Source organism: Harmonia axyridis, chromosome 3, assembly GCF_914767665.1.
Source record: "Harmonia axyridis chromosome 3, icHarAxyr1.1, whole genome shotgun sequence".
Taxonomy (NCBI): Eukaryota; Metazoa; Arthropoda; class Insecta; order Coleoptera; family Coccinellidae; genus Harmonia; species Harmonia axyridis.
In genome coordinates this window covers 27,512,592-27,535,084 of record NC_059503.1, presented here as the reverse complement: position 1 = coordinate 27,535,084, position 22,493 = coordinate 27,512,592, and the positions used below count along the sequence as shown (strand labels likewise).

The 22,493-nt window shown below is 34.7% G+C and overlaps 2 protein-coding genes across 6 annotated transcripts in view; both read left to right on the top strand.

Annotated features, from left to right (window-relative positions):
- Window positions 1-1,593: 1,593 nt before the first annotated feature.
- On the top strand, window positions 1,594-12,814 carry LOC123675821 (probable G-protein coupled receptor Mth-like 3). Of its 4 annotated transcripts, none has more exons than XM_045611352.1 (8): window positions 1,594-1,764; window positions 3,577-4,390; window positions 11,118-11,549; window positions 11,635-11,713; window positions 11,767-11,960; window positions 12,016-12,184; window positions 12,225-12,376; window positions 12,432-12,814. In XM_045611352.1, exons 2-8 carry the CDS (start codon window positions 3,676-3,678, stop codon window positions 12,596-12,598), a joined length of 1,908 nt encoding a protein of 635 aa, XP_045467308.1. In that variant the 5' UTR covers window positions 1,594-1,764; window positions 3,577-3,675; the 3' UTR covers window positions 12,599-12,814. The 4 variants fall into 4 exon arrangements, with proteins under 4 accessions (XP_045467308.1, XP_045467309.1, XP_045467310.1 ...); XM_045611353.1 differs by having other exon boundaries at window positions 3,528-4,390; XM_045611354.1 differs by lacking the exon at window positions 1,594-1,764 and having other exon boundaries at window positions 2,896-4,390; window positions 12,432-12,600; window positions 12,664-12,814.
- Window positions 12,815-17,769: 4,955 nt separating this feature from the next.
- LOC123675778 (Krueppel-like factor 5) overlaps window positions 17,770-22,493 on the top strand; it is a 217,032-nt gene continuing 212,308 nt past the window's right edge. Inside the window, exon 1 of one of the 2 annotated variants that reach the window (XM_045611291.1) lies at window positions 17,770-18,076. The gene's annotated coding sequence lies outside the window, so the exon portion shown is untranslated. The remainder of the gene's footprint in view (window positions 18,077-22,493) is intronic. The other variant, XM_045611289.1, reaches the window with a different exon arrangement.

The following is a 22,493-nucleotide window of genomic DNA, read 5'->3' as shown; positions in this document are numbered from 1 at the left end:
CTTCTTATTCCTATAAGCTACGAAGAACCTAAGAACGCCTTGCGGGCGCAACGCTGAATACTCCCTCACCAAACGAGCAGCACCCAGATCTTCTTCATCAATTATAGTGAATATTCTGTTTATATCATTCTTAGTCTTTGAGACTTTGATTATGATTACCGAACCACGATCTTCGATATCTGAAGATAGCATATTCACCAACTCTCGTGTTCTGCAGGCGCCAAAGATTTCCATTATTAAAACAACCTTCAAAATTATGAATGTAAAAATCTTATCAACAGAGGAAATCAAAATGAAACTTTTACCTTATACATCAAAAAAACGTCATTAGGAGCTTCACTCAAGAATGTCTTGAGCTGCTCCCGGGACAACACTGATGATTTTTTAGGAACGTATCCTTTATTTTTGTTCTTAACAAATGCTTCGACTTCATCGAATAATTTGACATCAGTTTTTTCCTTCAAATGTAGCATTGATCTTAACATCGATAGTTTCGGCCATAACGTGTTTGGAGAATATTTCTGGGACTGGGGATCGAATGAATTAATCATACATCAAGAATAACAAGAATCAGAGCAACATACCAAATCTTGGAAATATGCTAACAAAATACTATCGCTCACACCGTCCACCAATTTTTTTCTTTTCCACTCCTGAAAGCATTCGTACTCTTTACTGTAGGCAGCTTGAGATTTGGCTGGAACCAAAGATTCACGGGCCTTTGCCGCTTGAGTTTCGACGTAGTTCGACATTTTTTCATTAATTTTATTTTTGACAAGACGTCAAAATGAAACCAGTCAACCAAGATTCTCAGAAACATGGCCCATAGCAACGTTAAAAATTTAATTATTACAAAAATATACAATCTAATAATAATTTTTCCTTATCAGATTGTTTCAATCAGAAAAAAACTATTGATTACACCACGGGAAATATGAATACATTTCCCTCGGTTGTCTATACATCCCTCGGGCTCCGCCCTCGGGATGTAACTTTGACAACCTCGGGAAATATACTATTCATATTTCCCTAGTTGTAATAATAGCTATTTTTCTGTATACGGAAACACAATAATATAGTCTAGTTTTTGAGAAATTTAAATTCTATTCTTCGATTTTGTCTCCAACATTCAAGAACTGTGTTCTCGTGGTCTAGAAGGATCAAGGCGGTAGTGAAAATAAATTGTGCTCTAAATTTCTTGAAGATAAACTTTCAAAGATTCGGAGCAGATTCTAAAAAGCAGATGGGTTTTTTTGTTCGATTTCAGGATTCTACACATTCCAAAACTCAAACTCTGAACATTTCAGGGTTTTCAAATTTTTCATTTTCTTCGAAACATAAATTAATTATTGAAAATAATCAACCAGAAGTCCGCCGTTCAGAGTATTGTTTTGAAATTATAAAAGTTATTTCAATGGAATTTGATACAAAAACCGACTGCTCCCGCCATCTTGAAAACACGATCCATCAATGTAAATGCAGAAAAAATATGATACTCAATAAATTATCTCCGGGTGACCTTGCATTCATTCAGGAATTACGCACAATTATAAGTATCGATTCAGACTCATTTATGTTCATTTTTTATTAATAGAGAGTATTCTTCGAGACACTCAATTAGTTAATCATGTCTGAAACATATATACGTTAAATCCTAGCATTTTGCTCTTTCAGCTGTGCTTCCATGAAAACTATAACTGAGTGATATACAGGGTGTTTCACGAATGATTGTACAGGCTTTCAGGGCAGATGTGGGACATTTTGGTGAGTCTGAATCAGAGTTCTAAATATGTCCTAGCCATATTCGTTTAAGAGATACAGGCTGTTTTATGTATTTTATCAAAAACTTTCAATCGGCATAACTTTTGAACGCCTGCATGGATCTTCCGATCTTCATGAAAAATTGGGGGAATGAGTGTACGCCAATGCCTAATATATACATCTGATGACTTGTCGATAGCGCAGGTCCGGACTGGGAAAATTATATTCTTCATTCTTCATCTTGTAGAACATCGTGTACATCGAATTTTCAAAAAGTGAAATTTTCCTCGGAATCTACAATGGATACTCTTTCAAACAAGCTCATTTGAAATAATGGCACACTTCGCTTCAATTTTTTATGAGCTATTGAATATCTAGAATTTTCGATTCATAGTAAACGCGTGTTTAATTTCTGAGTAAAATGCCTTGAGGCAGCATTTTCAATCTGTGGGGGAGCCTCCTAAGGGGATGCGAGCAAACCGAAGGGAAAAATTTTAGAAATTTAAAAAATTGAAAACTGGCTGAAATCAGACATGCATACAAAACGAAGTACTTTTCGTCTTATTCACACTTGAACAAATGAATTCTTTTATACCCCTTCCCCCATCAATTTTCGTATGTGTTTTGTTCTCGAAAATTTCCCTTTTTTTGACACCTGCTAGCTCTCGTATTGAATGTCTGCAGCTTTCATTAGCTTTTCTTTCTGGCCCACTATTTATCTTCTTACATGCTGCTTGAATCGATTTGAAGCTTAAAATATCATTTAGTTTCAATTTGCAATGGGAAAGATCACAGAAGAAATTCATTTACTCTGAATTCAACCCATTTCAAAATCTAAGTGGCTCATACTTGAAAACGAAATTTACAACATCGTTTTTCTGAAATATTCGGTGTGGAATTCACAATAATCGCCTTATTGGGCCATATATTCTTCCACACAGGCTGAATGGAGTGACATATATGTAACATTTTCAATCGAGCATTTGCTAGGGCTCTTGAATGATGTAATATTCCATGAGGAAATTTTCGAGAATAAAACACATACGAAAATTGATCGGGGAAAGGGTATAAAAGAATTTATTTACGAAAATGTAAATATGATGTTGAAAAGTATTTTTTTTTATATGCGTATGTCTGATTTCAGCCAGTTTTCAATTTTTTGAATATCTGAAATTTTTCACTTTGGTATGCTCGCGTCCCCTTAGTTGGCGCCCCCACAGGTTAGAAATGCTGCCATAAGTCTGAGAAATTAAATTCATTCAATATAAATTAACGCATTATTCGGAAAAACACAGGTCCGCGTTTACTATGAATCGAAAATTCCATATATTCAATAGCTCATAAAATATTGATGCGAAATTTCAAATGAGCTTGTTTGAAAGAGTATCCATTGTAGATTCTGACGAAAATTTCACTTTTCGAAAATACGATCTATAGGGTGAAATACAAAATGTGGAATAAAGAATATAATTTCTCAGTCCGGACCTGCGCTATCGACAATTCATCAGGTTCAAATATTAGGCATTGGCCTATACCCATTCCCTCAAATTTTCATGAAGATCCACGCAGGTGTTCAAAAGTTATGCCGATTGAAAGTTTCTGATAAAATACATAAAACAGCTTGTATCTCTTAAACGAATATATCGCTTCGACATATTTCGAACACTAATTCAGACTCATCAAAATGTCCCACATCTGTCCTGAAAACCTGTAAAATCATTCGTGAAACACCCTGTATAACGGGAATACCATTCGGAATCTAAAAGCTTCCCATTTCTGACGATTCCAAGAATTCTAATCGTTTCGTCATCTTAGCTACTTCCTCTAAATAGTGAAGTCATTGCGGGATCGTTATCTTCGACCAAAAACCGATTCCGATAATCAAATACGCGATTTAGTCCATCAGTAACAGCCATGAAGATCGAATGCTTCGTACTCCTTCATCTGATATTCGCCGCTTCTAGCGATGTACTCCAGAAGTGCTGTGAACCCAGTGAAGTTATCGTCGATAAGAATTCCACCCTCCAATGCGACCCCAACGCTGGAAAAAGACTACAAACGAATTTTGTCCAGAACCAAACCGTTTCAAACAATACTGATACTCTTTGTGTAGATGTTTTCGCAGAAAATAAGATGGTCATGTTCTACGTAGACCAATACGGCACGATCGAAAAGAAGATGGAGCTGGAGGACGAATACTATCCCAAGTGTTGCCAGTTGGGGCACATCTACAACGACAAACTCCACTCCTGTCAACCTGCCAACATAACGAGTAGCACTGAAACCACCATTCCTCTAAATTCCTTCATTCTCGTCGGGTTACCGCAGTGTGAGGTGATTGTGGACTTCTTCGTGTCTGATTTGAAGGAGGTTGCATGGCCTACGCGAATACTACATGTTAAGGGGGAAAGCAGAAGCTTTGACGGAAAAAAATTCTGTGTGGATGATACGGTGTCGGGTTCTAGGTACGTGGTGAGGATCTGCGAGAGTTTGGATGTTTGCGACAGGATCAGGTGCATTCATAAGTGTTGTCCAGATGGACAGAGTTTCGTCAACGGGTCGAAGTGTGTGGATACCTTTAGGTATGGCATCGATCTCCATTCTTCCGCGAATATCGAGGAACCTGATGGTAAGGAAAGCAGAATATAACCTTGGATATGCAGTTTTTACTTCGTTATGAAGTTCTGCAACATAAACGTTGTTTTTGAGCTAATATTTGAACATATCACTTAGCTTTTGTCACAATGTCTGCAATTTTCGATTTCTGAGCCTTTGATGAACCCGTCCAAATTAGATTATTTCCGGATGTCTGTACCTAATCACGTTAACTCCCGAATGAAAAAACCTAATGGAAACTAAATATTTCCAAGACAGATTTGTTTCTCGTATTACACAGTTCAGTTCGTTAATGAGCATAGCCATAACCTTATGGCTAAACATAGATAGAGGAAGTATATGGAATTTTTACATGTCCCCAACATAGTTAGATTACGTTGTCGGATTGCAATGTATATATTTTCAAATCCACAATTTAACTATATCGTTATGAATGTATATTATATTGATTGAAATATATTTATTTGAGTGATTAAATATGCAAATTTGAATATTTGGAATCCCATATTTTTCCTAATTGTCGAATTTATAATAACAAAAATATTTATTATTTTCTGTATCTACCTGCTGAAATCCAAGGTTTGACAAATTTTGATCTCCCATCGTCATCGATTCTTTCACGTCGTTTGACATGCTTGAAGTTCGTTTTCTGAACTTCTGATATATTTAGATATTTATTTAAATATATTTTGAGTACCTATGAAACAATGAAACGTTGATTAAATATGGTACATAACAAGTGCGTTCTTTGTGGAGAAACTCGCGAATTGAATGAAATATCGTACCACTGATATGTTTTCATTTCCGCGCGTTTAATATCAAATTTGATAGTTCATGTTGGGGACAAAATTTGCTTATTGAAAGTACCATATGCTCCCTCTATCTATGTTTATTACTCTGAGGGCATAGCCTATGAAGGGTTTCGTAAATATGACTATTTGAAATTTTATTTTGTGTCAATTTCGAAACTACAGATTTGATCAAAATTAGAATTTGCATTTATATGGAAAATAACATTCTCAAACTGTGAAATTTTATGTTAATCGCATGACTGAAACCAGAGGAAGTTCAAGGAGAATATAGAAAAAAAATGACCTAAAACTAACAGAGTTTAGATTTTGTGAGCTGATATGAAATCAGAATTTTTAGATTCATGCATGATTTCAAGCTGATCACAACCTTAAAATCATAGAGAATATTGAAAAAAGGATATATTTCTTTGACAAAAGATCGGAAATGAGATTATGCCTGTATATTTCAAGCTGAAAAATTTTGTTTTAATAGCGAGAACAAAACCAATGAAAATTCAAGCTGGTGGAAACAGATTTTATTTTGTGTTGGTGATATCATAAAAAAGGGTCATTAGTCATGAGCTTTTGAGCGCTCGTGTTTCAATACGACAATTGCACTCTCGAATATACCTATATATAGAGTTGCGACATCTCTTAGGGTGCAACTGACGCATGAATAAACGAGCACTCAAAAATTCCAAACTTTACGAGTCAAGTCTCACACCAGGTTAGGTTAGGTTAGTCGTTTCTCACTTGATCACTTAAACTCTCGTACCACCACCGGGGCAGCCGTCCTGGAGGTATTTGGCCTACTTCACAATTATATTAATAAGAAATCTCCACCATCTCCTTTTTGATCTCATGCATATGAAGCTTTTTTCTTATGGTACTGATTCATATTGGATACTCCTTTATTATTTCAGCGTTTTCATTTTCCTGCTTCTCAATAGGTACTTATTTTATTTTAGATTATTCCGTTCTGGTTTTTGATGCAGAAATGAGATGAGGTAGCAATTTGTATACAGGGTTTCCCGGGAAGAATGCGACAAACAGATAACATGAATCAAGGTCATCATTGAGGACTCGTATCGAGATATTTCAATCGTCTGAGTGCCTTCGTTTGGGATATACAGGGTGCTATTCATCTTATGAGTGAAATTTCACAGTTCAATAACTCTTTAACTAATCGACAGAATACTATTTTCTATTTCTTTTTCTATTTTCGCGAATATTGGATCACCCTGTACGTGAACATGACAATTTTTGTTTCGTTTCCGTAACCACAAAGAATTACTTCATAATAAAAATTCTAAATCTCTGCTTAGCACCGTCATGCAGAGTGATCAATAGACATTCCCTTATGAAAAAAAATTCATACTTCTAAAAATCTTGAATTTAGCGGTAGAATTATTTCAGAAATTGCAGTATTTTCACCCTTTACGATTGCCTTCAACAAATTAGATGAAATTAGAAAAAAAAAACAGCAAATAAACTGAAAATATTTGAACTTGAAAACAATGAATCAAAAACAAAAAAAATGAAATATATCTTCATAAAATATTCGATTTAGATTTAATAATATCACAAACAACAATAATTCTTTGTAGCAGTTGCTGTCTACTGTCAGCCTATACCGCATAGACCTATCCATAATAAATAATCCAAGGGTGTCAGATCAAGGGATCTAGAAGACCAAGCCACATTTACACCTCTGCCAATCCATCTGTTATCGAAAATATCAGTAAAATATTCGCGCACTTTTTTTGGATAGCGCGCAGGATCTCCATCATGTTCCAACCACAATGTTTCCGTTGGAATGTTTTCTAACAAACCTGGCAAAGTACGTTTTTTTTAAAATTTCTCCTATATGACGATGCCAAGCCGAGATTTAGAATTAGTATTATGAATTGATCCTTTATAGCTACTAAAAAAAATCATGAATTTAACGTACAGTGTGATCCAATATTCACGAAAATAGAAAAACTCAAAAATGTTCCTTCTCCGGATCTGATTTATTCAATTTCAGAAATATTGCAGGTATCCAATAGTAAAGGGTGACAAAACTTAATCGGTAGATAGTTATTGAACTAAAAACATTTCACTCAGAAAGGAATGTTTATTGATCACCCTGTATGACGGTGACAAGCAGAGATTTAGAATTTTTATTATGTAACTGCGCTAATGGAATTGAGATTACTACTCCCAAATATTTGTCACCATCACTAAGATATATTTGTGAGAACAAATAAAGATAAATATAGCTGTTCATAAATTTCAACCGCTATACTCAACCACAAATGATAGGCATTGGTTATAAAAAAATTGTGACAATTCGGTTCATTACGTATCCAGATGGATATTTCGCGTTCCATTTTTCTATTTCTATTTCCGATTTTGATGAAAACTGTTCTGAAAACTGGATGGAGACAAAAATAGTTTCATATTCAGGCTAGGTTCGAATCTCGAATGTCACGGTTCGTTTATAAAACTAGGGATCCCGTAAATATAGCTTCTAATTTATTTTCAATAAAATTAAATAAATTTCAATATTTACAATTCGATCAAGTTCAAATTTTGCATTCACTTCCAGAATAACAATTTCAAGCTACTAAGCTAGGTGCAAAATTTCTTGTTGATTGGGTACGTTACCAGAAACAAAAAGAAAATACTTCCGGGGACAACAGATCAGATTAATATGAAATATTTCGTGTGAATGTGGGTATGTATGATAGCAATTTGAAACTTGATGCAGATTTTTGTTGAACTCATCTATCTCCAAAACCACAGTAGAATATATAAAAATATTACCTGATAAATCTGACTGAGTTGAATTTTTGTTTATGCAAGTAAATTAATCATAAGAATGTTTATCCCAAATTTCATGAGAACCTCTCAGATAAATAAGCCGACAAGAATGAAATCATAGTATATCACATATTATAGATATATACCTATATACAGGGTAATTCATTGGTAAATGGGCGGAAGAATCAAAAATTCCTCGTAGACCTGAGAGAGTCAGAATACCAAACAAGCGACTGGAAGATTACGTCACATATTCTTGCAAGGGGGAAACTGATAAAGACGATATACCAATAAGCGTCAAAGAAGCCCTATCAAGACCAGATAAGCAAAGACATAACCAAGCTATGAAGGAACAAATGCAGTCATTCGAAGAAAACGACACCTGGGAATTGGTGGATGCGCCAAGGCTTGAAACCATCGTTGACTAGAATGGTTGTAACCTAAAGGGCTATTCAGACGCATATTGGGAATCCGATAAACTGGATCGGAAATCTTCTACAGGCTTTGTATTCATGCTAGCGGGTGGAGCCACTTAAGTACTCGAAAAGTTTCAAACGAAAAAGTACTGCACTCAGCAGCACTGAAGATGAATATATGGCGATGAGTGGAAGCTGCCAAAGAAGCCATATATTTGAGGAATTTGTATGAGGCATCGAATGAGGGTTTGAATTCATTTAAATTATTAATTGACAATCACTCTGCTCTAAAATTAGCATTGAATCCTGTATTTCATTCACGCTGCACAAATATAGATATTAGGTATAGGTACCATTTTATTCGGGAATCGGTGGCTAATAAAGTTATCAAATTAGAATACTTGGAGTCATCTGATATGACGACAGACATTTTAACAAAAATTCTACCCACTTATGTTTTTCAAAAATAATTTTATCGTTTCTTCTCAATTAATATATTCGATGAAAAAATTTAATCCTCGATGTTATCGTTTTCATTAATGATATCAATAATTATAATAACAGTCCTAACAAAGATCTTTGCAAACCTCTATTTCGATGTGTTTCAATTTTTCGACTCTTAAATTCAATGATATTGGTAAAATTAATAAATACCGAATGAAATTAATTTTTTTTGGAATTCTGTTTAACTTATTGTATGAAAATTCAGATTTGACTAGATTCATTTATTTCATTCGAATATCCTATCAAATTCAAGAAATTTTGATATACGGTGTATTTTTAGGACAATTATTATAAATCAATTTTTTCTAGGCCGGACATAGAAAAAATTCAGTTGCTATGTCTGTATGAAATAGTTGATGCAGAGAATAAACGTACCAAATATTATGAAATATTAGGTTAGGTACAAAGGTATTTTGACCTGCCTCTATCTACCAATGAATCACCCTGTATAGTTCTGCAATCTCCAGATGCGCAATAGGTATATTAATGAAAAAGTACTAAACGGTGCAAACGCCATGTCACTGTTTTTTCTTTGAATTTGCGTTGCGCATGCGTGAACAAGGGTAAGATGAGATAAAAGTGATATCTAAAATAACTTTCTATGGATAGATGAATTTTTGAGAGTGAAAACGAAGAAGCCAAATATTACACCCATCAGCAAAGTTCATTTTATAGGGTGGCAAAAAATAGTATGAAGCTTTCATTTAAAATCATTAAAGAGTGGGAAATAAAGTTCAAATCGTCGATGGATTCACATTATGAAAGCTTATGGCGAGATTTGATTCTGAGTAAAATACTGGTGTTCATTGATTAGATTTTGTTTAAGACAATTCTGGCGATTCGGCTCGGCATGGGTCCTTTTCTCTGATCTTCTTCAAGGTAGCGCTATACAAAGAGTTGACCATTCAATGGCATTATTTTAAAATTTTCATTCGTTCTGCCAAAAATTGATCGACTTTTGATTTAACCTTAAAATGACATGACAGAATCACGAGGTTAGCGCCATAAGAAACTATGCGATAATCAACTGAAAAGGGACCAATACCATTAAAATCTAAGAAGGCTGATCCCTTCAAAAGCTGCCATTTTAATCTTAAGGTTCTTCAAGAGTTAGTGAGTACACTAGTGTTTTATACAGTGACTTAATAAAACACAGTGGCGACAATTCGTTTGAGCCTGAGAATGGGGCTTAACCATAAAACTGAAGTATACGATTGACTGAACTGAATATAAATGAGCCTTACATTTCGAATAAATTCTAAAAATCAGGTAAACGGAGAATGTAAACAAAAAGCCGCCATATTTAAGCTCATAAACCAGCAATCAATCAAAAACGAGACCACTCGTGTCGTCACTGTGTTTTATTAAGTCACTGTAGTGTTTTAGACATTTCACTTGTTAGGAATATGAATGACTATTCCCCTCAAAAAATTTCAACCAATTATATTAACGAGATTAACGCATATAATAAAAATCACTTAGCAACGAACATTTCTGAATATCAATGCAACGTGAAAATATCCGGATATTTGCACGTGTCTTCAGATGAAAATTTTTGTGACGTTCGAAACCATCGAAAACATTCGGGACGATTGTCAAAAAAAAATTTTATTCATTCAAATTACAATTAGTATTTGAACTATAATCATATCTCATTTAAATTAATTTGAAGAATAATTGATAAGACTAACAATGAGTACAATATTTAGTACAATTTCCAAACGAGTAATATCATCGTATGATATTAATCAATCAAAATTAATTAAAATCATTAATCAAAAAAAAAAAAAAAATATTGTACTCATTGTTAGTTTCATCAATTATATCCAAATAACAGCCGTTTTATTTTGTTAATTGATAAGAGTAGTTTTCCTCCACGATTTCGTGCCGATAAATATAAAATAGGGAGAAATTTTTTTCAGGTACTTAATTTTCCTTCATATACCCCTCGCGCTTGCCAAAATATCGAAGATATTGGAATAGGTAGGATATAAGTATCTTAGGTATAACACATCATCGTGGAGAGGTAACTCTGCTACAACGCGGCGACCCCTATAAATCCGGCGGAGCCTAAGTAGAGAGTGGCACGACACACATAACGCCACCTCACGAGCAGAGAGAGTCATTTCATATTTATGTGTAAAACTAAGAATATATAATTTTCTAATCATTCCCAGGATATACACATATATACCATTAATTTTAATACTTTTTTTGATTCCAGCGCCGTTTGCTCTCATCCATGGCAAGCCAAAATCCATTTACCGTCTGAAAAATATCGACTTCAAAATCGACAAGTCGGGAACGTTCTCTGTCTATAGAAATGCAACTGGATCTTATAGCCATTACAAGTCTTCAGAACAAATGTATTGCTTCGAACATGCTAAGAAGGGGAGGATTAATGGCTACAACTTTTTCGCCAAGGTGCCACAACTGAAATTGAAGATGAAGTTTGTGATCACCAGATGGCTCAAGATACTTTCGTGCATCTTTCTTCTTCTCACAATAGCTGTGTACCTGATACTACCTAAGATGCTTAACCTTTTCGGTAAAATTCTGCTGAGTTATAGTCTCGCAACGTTTATGTTCTTCTTCCTTCTGTGTCTCACAGATTTTTTGAATGAAAAGTATGATGACAGTACCTGCAAAACTATGGGTGAGAATAATTATTCTTCTGGTTTAATTGTGTAACCTCAGTTATAATAATTTATCCCCTATCATCATTATCTTTTTCATTTTAGGTTTTCTATCCATTTTGGCGAGTTTCTGGAGCTTCACTTGGTTAAATGTGATGTGTATTGATATTTGGCTTTCTTTCGGGTGGGTTAGAACTTCCAAACGTTGCTGCATGCTCACATATTTTCTGTCTTTAGTACACCAAGAACATTCAGTGGACCTCTACAGAGGAATGAGTTAAAAAGACTAATCCAATATAGTGTATACGCATGGGGAATCCCTCTCATTTGGGTATTCATTATAGTTATATTCAACTCCACTGCAATTTTATCGAAAGCCTTTCATCCTCATATTGGTGATAAGAAATGCTACATGGAAAACACAGGAGACCGTAAGTTGAACGTTCTTTATAGTTCACCAGTTTTTCTTCGACCAACTGCTTGTAGATCCTGAAAATTATGGTTACTTCACGTTCATAGTAGTGCCAATGTTGATTCAACAAATAGGGAACATAATTCTTTTCGTGAAAACGCTAATTCATTGCTTGAGAATCAAGGGAGAGATTCAGCGCATGAATGCATCATCAAAAAAGAACTATAAAGTCGGTAAAGAGGAGTAAGTGATACTGAACTAGAAAAATTGAATATTTAACTAGTAAATATTTCAGGCTACATTTGGTGATGAAACTGGCTGTCATAATGGGGGTTTCTTTTCTTTTTGAAACGGTTTCTTCAGTGTACAACTTCAACAAGAACTCTGTCACAAGGAACATTGAAATAGTATGGGATTCAATCAATTGCTTACAAGGTGAGTTTCGTGAAATTGTTGAGGAAGAGTCAAAATATAAAAATTTTTTTTTTAGGGTTTTTTATTTTTGTGGTTTTCATCTGCAAGAAGAAAATCTTCTATAGCCTTGCGGAAAGATTGAATATAAGAACACCAAGTAAAAATGATGGTACATCTAGCATTGCGACGCAGGAGAGTACACATGGCAACACAATCAAACGAGATACAATATCTCTTCGTTAAGCGGCCCACAGACGAGCTACTTAGTTGCCAACTAAGTTGGTAACTTGGAATACCAACCACCTACTAGCCCACAGACGAGCAACTTAGTCGCCAACTTGGCAACTTGGTTGGCGACTAAGTTACTCGTTTTTTGGCCCCATTAGAATAAAACTGAGGACTTTGATCGAATATTACATATTGAAATTATTATTATACAGTAATTATTTTATATAACAACACCTGATTTTTTTTTAAATGACCTTTCCAGATGTAGTGTTCTATGGAAATTTTTTTCCTAGCTATAATTGTTATTGATATCAAATGGTTGAAAATATGGCCTTATTTCGGAATTATAACTTCGAGAGAACACAAGAAGGTAGGTGATTTAAAAATGCCAAGATAGAAAACACTTCCAAAATGCACCTGAAGTAATTAAAGAATAATAAGCTACATTATGTACTCGTGCAAAAATGTCGTTCCAAATATTAGGAACGTATCCCAAGAATTTTAATCGTTATAGATAATTGTCATGTCCAGTGCTTGTTGACAATATTGTATGTGTTGAGCAGTTGTTATCCGGCAAAGTTCCAGAACCCTGTTCTATTATTGGAAAGGAATAAAATCGGAATATTGAAATAAAACTTCAAAAACTATGAAACTTTCTTTTCAACAAAAAATTTATTCAATCAATAGAATGTAGCTAGTCTATCTATACTCAAACTGGAAAACCTCACGAAACCAATGAATTTGGAACACCCTTCACCTTGCCCCTGATTGCTCAATTTTTGAGGCTCATAAATCTTGAAATCACAAACTGAAAAGAAGATGTTACTGCAAAATTCAAATTTTCTTAGCACCATAGAGTCATAACTCTTGATCTTCATTCTAGTTAATGGGATATAATTCAGTGAGAAAGCAGCTATAGTTTTCAGGGCAATATATAAGGAGGTAAAATTGCGAATCATTCCGATGAAAGCACCTGAAGGAACCTTGAAATGAAAGTAAAGAGAATTGGCAGGAATAATATTTTGTTTCCAAAAAGCTGCCGCCCGTTACCGCCGATGTCGGCAACACAAGATACAAGTTGCTGTATTTCTTGTTACATAATATATTGATCCACAATAATATCCAAGTGAGCCTACCGTAATAATATCAACAGAGATATATGGATAGGCAACTCTTAAAACAAAACTGTTTTGCATTGCTCTGAACCGAATTGTTTGAATGGTTTGATGAAATTATCTTACAAAAGAGAAATTTTGAAAGCTTGTCCTCAGTAGAAATAGAGTGCCCGTCATTCAATCGCCTATTGCTCTATAGGGGACCACTGAACTATCTAATGAATTTTATGAGACTTGGATCATTATATCGTTATTGTAGGTGACTCCATTATGTTATATATACGAATGTTCTGATTATACGATCCTCGTGAAATTCAGCATGAATATTTTTGTGATCCTTTGACATAGACAAATTAAATTTCAATCTAGTCGGATTAGGTATTTTTGTTCTATATTCCACTGGAATTTTTCATACTTCTGGTTAAGTAATCATCAAAAAATTTTGCATGAAACTTCAAATTTTCAATATACATCTACAAGAAAAATTTTAACTCCATCGAATCTTATGTCATCGAAATATGAATTTTCTAATATTCAACTTTACTTTTCTATGGCTTATACGCCATGAAGACAGAATTTGCAGGAAGGTTGATATTGTTTTTTTTTATTTACACGCAGGACTTCCACTCGGTTGGATCTGTAAACACTGAAATATTGAGTTTATTTGAATATTCTTCTTGAAATTTCATAGAGAGTATTAAATTGTAATTCAACATTAAATCCTCAATTTCATCTTCATCAATCCATATGAATTACCTGAATAACAAAATTCCTAATAACCTCTGTTGGAAGTGTTTTGTCGCGTTCGCTTATCATCTTTTTTTTCGAAGCAAATAAGTAGAGGGCAGCACTGTACGTTGACTTTCAGGAAATTATAGATTTTCCTTGTGTGATGATTTTTCAAAACTCATGGTTTGAAACCATTGCCATGTAAAATTAAGAGGATTTAGACAACGTGACGAAATTATGCTCGGGAAACGAGTACTCAAAAACAATGTTGAATGGGAATTCTGTTCCTTCATATAGTCAAGACCACTTTCGAAGAATTTCATAGGAAACATACATTGAAATAATTGTTAAATCGAGCTCATTTCAATGTTTCATTTTTTTTTCGATAACAAGAATGAAAAAGTTGTCTAATATTCGACGAGGCTATTAGCTTTTATCCCTATTCAAAGAACTGTCCCTAATTTTCTATATGAAAGTGTATACGAGAAAGAATAGTGTACTCTATTTTGACAGGTTTTGAACGTAATTAGCAACCATACCATATGTAAAAAATATATTCTGAATTCTTGTCAGACGGATCTTTCGTTCTGATGCACCAACGCAATAAAGCCCTCTCAATAGATCTATAAGGAGCTTCAAACCTTGGTTAACTGGATCGATGGGTGGTGAAAGAGATATGTGCTCCTAGCTTGGAGGTGGAATCAATACTAATTTTAGTCCTCCTTTCGATGATCCTCTTGAGATGAAGGATCTTCCTTGCTTGTAGAAGATATGAGAGAACTATTTTGTCATCGTTAGATGACTCGAGCAATATTATATTCCAAAAGAAAAATTACAAGGACTGGACGAAGTTAATTCCTGTTAATTGAAGATACACAAGATGATTACAACATCAATATATTAGATGCCAAGTTAGATAACAAAAATTTAGGCGATCTACATTTTCATGAACTCCTCTAATGAATATAATATTATATTAGAAAGAAAATATTCCTTTACACATTTTTTCGATTTTTCTCAGGATCCTAAGAATTGAGGGCAGTTTATTATTGATTTTTATTTAAAAGAAGTCCATCTGCACCATGGAATGATTAGGAGTTCTATATTTCTCGTACCGAATGAATGGTAAGAAATAATAGATGGAAATTTGTACGAGTTGTGAACATAATTGGCAATTGGCACTCTATAAGTTCATGTGATGCCCTCTGCAGCATTCTGTTTATTTCAAATTCAAGATTTTCTTCATTGTTCTCTTTTGTTAGTAATATAAGTATATTTAATCTTTCTCATATATGAAGCCTCAGTTTCATTCACAGATAAGAAATAATAATTGAACCAATGATTGGTTTTCGATTAAATTTCGAAGAGTAAATTTTAGGAAGAATCAATGGATGTTTATTTCATTCCATAGAACAGGGTATGCAAATAATGATGGAAAAGGATATCAGCCTAATGTCCGTAACGTATGCGTATGTCAATTCGCAAATTTGCTGCTGTATGTCCTCGATAACTCCGCCAATTCCACCTTTAAGGTCCAAAATCGATTGTGAAGTATATATCTTATCTTTAACGTCGTCCCAAAGAAAGATGTCTGAAGGTGTTAGATCAACTCTTCGAGAAATATGACGACCAGGAAAATATTCTTGCAAAATTGCTATTATTTCATTGCTTGTTTAGCACGTAGCTCCGACTTGTTTGATATAAACCTCGTTCAAATCAATATCTTTCAATTATATCTATAAAAAATCATTAATCGGTAGCGCTATCCATTCACCGTAACAGTTGCAGCAGCTTCATTTTCGAATAAGGAAGGTCCAATCACACCACCAGCCCAAAAACTGCACCAAATAAAGACACGTTGAGAATGGAGATGCTTTTCAACAATCATTGTGGAAATTTGCGAGCCCCAAATGCGATATTTCTACCTATTATTATTAACGTAGGCTCCGTACACTATATATTATAGTGCAATGTCATTTGTGGAATGCCTAATTCCCAATATCGATGAGAAATGGACAAACCTGGGTTTTCGTCATTACTACGGGATACAACAGCAATATCTTTAGTTGTTCTTGAGTGACGCACACGGTTTCTATTCTTCAAAACACTAATTTGTCCCAACCTCTTAATTTTTTAGTTCAGTTTTACTATAGCCAGTCGACAAGGTGATTCACGACGACTCGAAATTTCTTTCTGGGTTTTGCAAACTGTGGCTTCAAAGTTTTTACCATATTCATCATGAATTTCAATACATTGTTGAAGCGTGTATGGTGCCAGTTTTAGTAGTAATGGCGTAGTTTTTATTTGTCCAATGTCAGAAGGTCGGAACTCCAAGAGTGACAGTTATTATTGGAAAATCGTATACAGGATGTTCCAAATTGGTGGTACAAACGGAAATGACAGATTCCTCGGATTATTTCGAGAAAAAAGTCCTATGAACATGGGCCAGCAAACGCTTTGTTTTCGAGATTGAAGTTTGTTTTTAAGTTTTATTTTTTCATAGCACCTTCCCTCCACAAGTTATTGAACTCAAATTTGGCATAGATATTTCAATTTAATTTGAATTTTCATCATGTATGCTAATTGTGAATGCTACAGGGTGATATTTTTTCTGGAACAATGTCCGCTTCTTTCTTCCAGAATTTCTTTTTGGTGAACCCCTGGTAGTTTCGAAAAATGTGATAAGAAATTTTGATCCAGTACTACATTTTTTTTTCTTTAAGTTTTGTCGTATCTTCTATCGATTTCGAGAAAAAAAATTAAAACAATTCTCTAATCATCCTCAGGAATATCCAAATTACTATAAAGAACCATTAAGTAACATATGATTGTATAATCGCAAAAAAGTAGGACTCCAACAAACTCCTGTATCTCGAAAATACCTCTCACCTCTAATTTAGGAACAGCCTGTATAATTGTAGGTATGTGCGTAAATAAATAGTATCCAAAGTATGATTTTTCACCGGTAATACCACAACTAATGATTATGAAATTTTCAAAAATCCAGATCAACTTATTTTTATATCTTTCTCAATAAGCCATTCTGTGTTGACGAAGAAAATAGCAAATCCTTCTATCTAACCTACTCAAGAATTCAATCCTCTCATCTCTTCATCACTAAACATCTCCTAGCAAAACTCGCAACGCCCATCTATCCGGCTCGAAGGACCAATTCCCAAACTCCGACCGGGATCAGTTCCGCGCCGCTCAACTCGTGTAAACAGCGGCATTAGAATGTCCCTACGTCTCTCACTCGAGGGACCTTTTACTACGACGGGTGGGGACGTTGTTCCTCATCTAGCGGGGCCAGCCGCTCGGACGTCCACGATGACGGTGCGCTATCAGCGACTAACCCAAAACACCAGACCCCGCGTCAGTACGGTTCTAACGTGTGTTGCGTTAGCGTAACGCCGTGGTCGTCGTCCTCTTCGTGTCGAATGCGCGATGCGGACCTAGTGCTGTCTTCCTCGATTATTATCAACGTCTGATGATTCGCGAATAGCCACGATTGTTCAGATGGATAGCTGAAAAACGTACGCCACCGATTCGTCTCATGCCAGTTCTTTAGGCCAGTTTAGATACCTAATTATCGATACGATAGGTGCCATTAGTTGACTTCAATATTTGCGGAATATCGAGAGACAACAAGGTTTGTATTATTTACATGTCCAAGTTAGGGAACATCACAAACATCTATACTATCATTGTAACTGAGCGATTCGCAAACCCTACAAAACTCTTTGTGTCCTTCAAATTCAGCTATTAGGCTCCAATCAACATATAATACGTTTGATTTGACGATTTGTGTAATGAATTTAATTTTTTACTAACTCCAGGTACAATATAAATAGAGATATAAAATCTCAAACTATTTCCTGTTTGTATGCGATTATATAAGGCAGATTCACTTAGAGGGAAACACAATACAATATAGGAATATGATGTGATTAGTCAATCAACTAAAAACATTGAAACACAGCTTACGATACGAAGAATTGTCAACTCTACTCTGACAAACATCGAACCCTGAAGGTTATATTGACTATTTTGATTTGGACAAGATAGGAGCTTCACCTATAGTTATGTTCTTTTCCAATTTCGAACTGCCCCTTTTGTGACCAAAAGCAAATGACCATCGACTTGTCACAGTTGGGTTCCAATTTCGCAACGTTTTTTATGACACGCCCGAAACAAGAGAACGTTGTATACTATATTAAACTCGTAAGCGCTCCTCCCACCGAAAATCGAACGATTTTGGACCGATTTTGCGGTCGAGTGTTCTCGGCTCTGGGAGAGATACGAGAAAAACTAAATGTACGGGAAGAAAGAGAAAATGTCGAATTAACTCCCGCGGATATTCCCGTTTCCCGATTTTTCGGGATTACCTGGGAATGAACGGATAAAGTTTGGGAAATTTCCCGACGAATTTCCAGATTCACGTCGACGTGAACGACCAATAGGAAAATACTACGATGTCCTTGGGTAGCAACGGCCCTAGCAACGTCCGCGGCAATTGACGTTTCTAGAATATTTCTAATTGTCGATCGAACCAGAAATAATGATCAATTCAGTTAATTATATCGATTCAATTACAGAAATTCCATATTTGACTAAAATATCGATACTAAATATGCCCCGATGGATGCTTTTCGAATTTTAGAAGCTGCAATAAGTCAATACTTGGACAGAAGACGACAAATGTCAAAATTTATTCATGCCGTGATTTCTTTCCATAATTAGATCATTGCATTGATTATATTAACGATGCGACGGTCAATATTATCATTCATCTCATTTTAGGACATTCTACAATTGATCATATTTTGAAATTAAATGGGAAATGAAATGATGCCTTTCATACTATTGTTATAAATAGGAAACGTCAGATGATATTCGACTAGAACCATTGAAATTTGGACGAATTCAGAGGAGAGATGCAAGAAAAGATGATTAATATACGATATCTATCCTTTTTTCCATGTATATTTGATGATATTTTCAAATGCAATTGTTTTGTGTCAATGGGAAACTTGATAAGCCAGAAGTCTCTACAGGAGTCATTTGAGGAGTTTTTAACGAGATATTCAAGGAAATACTGTATGTACCGCCCTTTTATGATGGTATTTTTGCGTTTTGTTGAGGTTTTCATGGAAATTCGTCAAATTTTGAAGCATTCATTTTCATGTGAATTGTCAAGGACATACGTAAATATATCATTTCGGACAGATATTAGCATCCAACCTGAAGTGAGCCGGTAGGTAGAGATATTTTAATTAGATATCCTTTATATTTAACGATTTTTTAAACGAAAATCATGAAAATTCATCAACTTATAGAATCTCTGTCACCATTTATTTTGACAATTTTCCTATAAGAAGCACAAATGCACCAAATTATTCAAAGTCATTGTAGCCGGATCGTTAGGGATGCGTTCTTTCAAACTGAGGTCTCTATGGGTTGCGAGTTCAAGTCTTGCAGCAGGTCATAACTTTTTTTTCTTATTTTTTCGCCAGTTATTAATTTTTATATTATTTGGCGGTGAATGCTTCGGAATATTTATATGGATCAATTTTTTTTGGTCTATTGTGTGAATGATTTCGTAGTATACACATATAATTATGTTTTTCCGATTTTCGAAGTACATATAAGAATAACGATTATACATTATTTTTTTCAAGTTGCCTATTGGAGGTTTTTCGATAAATTGACCAATTTGAAATTTTAAAATGAAAGGGATTCCTACATTTCCATATTATACAGGGTGTACATTTTTCGAGCGCCAATTATGCTTTTCTGTAAAATAGAAAACTTATGAAATCTGAAAATTGAAATTTCAAGTTAGATTTCACATAATTTGCGAAATTATACGTGCGATGAATAAAGTTTATACAGAGTGTACAATTTCCGAGTACCAATTTCCGAGATGTCTCTGGAGAACTGAAAACTTTTCTTATAGTTGACATGTTAGCTCTAGGTTATCATTTCATTGCATAATTCTTGAAGGTATACAGGTGGGGATTGACGGTTATATACAGGTTGTACAATTTTCAAGCGCCAATTATACATTTCTAGAAAATCGAGACCTTATAAAATCTGAAAATTGGAATAAGAGCTTTAGATTTGTTTTCTCTTGCATAATTTGCGAAGATATACGTGCGATGAATATTTTTTATACAGAAAGCACAATTTCTGAGTTCCAATTGGACGACTCTGGATAACTGAAACCTGTTGAAATCTGATAGTTGAGATCTTAGATCCAGGTTATTTTTTTTTTGCATAATTGTTGAAGGTATACAGTAAGCGGCTGACGATCATATACAGGGTGTATTATTTCCGAGTACCAATTAGATTTTTATGCAGAAATGTGAAATATTGAACCATCGGAATATAAGCTTCAGGTTTTTTTTTCATAGTTTGTGAGGAAATATATTATAATTGATTCAAAATTATACTGGGTGTACAATTTAGTGGCAATTAGCCATTTCTGAATTATGAAATCTGAAAATTGAGATTATAGCTTTTGCTTATTTTTCCAATGCATAATTCATTAACTCATCAGACATGTTGATTGTCATTTTAAGTTTCTTCTATGTGTTTCAACAAAAACTTTATATACAGGATGTTTCATGTAAATATACAGTTTATAAAGGGTCGAGTTGATTGTCACTCGATAGGAATTATTCGATATTATTCCAATCCTCAAATTACATACAAGATGCGGGTTACTCACGCGTATATTCATGAATCCTTAGTATCTCGCTTTATCTCAGTGCGATATCGATTTTACAGGAGATATGGGAGTATTTATGAATGAATTAAAAAGTAGATCTATGGGCTATATTGATCAACCTAAAAGGTAGATCTATGGGCTGTATTGATCCACCTACAAGGTAGATCAATGGGCAACATTGATCTACCTACAAGGTAGATCTGTGGGCAACATTGATCTACCTACAAGGTAGATCTGTGGGCAACATTGATCAACCTACAAGGTAGATCTATGGGCAACATTGATCAACCTACAAGGTAGATCTATGGGCAATGTGGATCTATGGGCTTTATTGATCCACAGGATATATTGATCTACCTACAAGGTAGATCTACGGCGCGTACTAGTATACTATATTAAACTCGTAAGCGCTCCTCCCACCGAAAATCGAACGATTTTGGACCGATTTTGCGGTCGAGTTTTCTCGGCTCTGGGAGAGATACGAGAAAAACTAAAAGTACGGAAAGAAAGAGAAAATGTCGAATTAACTCCCGCGGATATTCCCGTTTCCCGATTTTTCGGGATTACCTGGGAATGAACGGATAAAGTTTGGGAAATTTCCCGACGAATTTCCAGATTCACGTCGACGTGAACGACCAATAGGAAAATACTACGATGTCCTTGGGTAGCAACGGGCCTAGCAACGTCCGCGGCAATTGACGTTTCTAGAATATTTAGGTTTTATATTATTTTTACTGTGTCCATTAGAGGGCTCTTGATGAATAGAACTATTTGAAATATGAATAACTGTATAAAAAAATCAAGGATCAATCTAATAATCTATTCAAAATATTCTGACATTTCAACCAATTCTGTGCTCATTCATGAAATCGTCGAAATACAGAATGAAAATGGGAAACGTCAGATGATATTTTAATGGAAATGTTGAAATTTGGACGAATCGAGAGGAAATATGCAAGAAAAGATGAATCAGATGCGATTTATATCCCTTTTTCCATGTATATTTTATGATATTTTCAAGCGGAATCGTTTTGTGTCAGTGGAAAGCTTGGTTTGCCAGAAGCCTCTACAGGAGTCATTTGGTTATTTGAAAAGTTTTTAACGAGAAATTTGAGGAAATAATAGACTACACCTGTATGTACCGCCCTTTTATGATGGTATTTTTGCGTTTTGTTGATATTTTCATGGAAATTGGTCAAATCTTGAAGCATTCCGTTTCATGTGAATTGTCAAGGTAAATATATCATTTTGGAAAGATATCAGCATTTGAGGCGAAAAAAACTGGTAGGTAGAGATATTTTAATTCGATTTCCCTTATATTTAACGATTTTTCAAA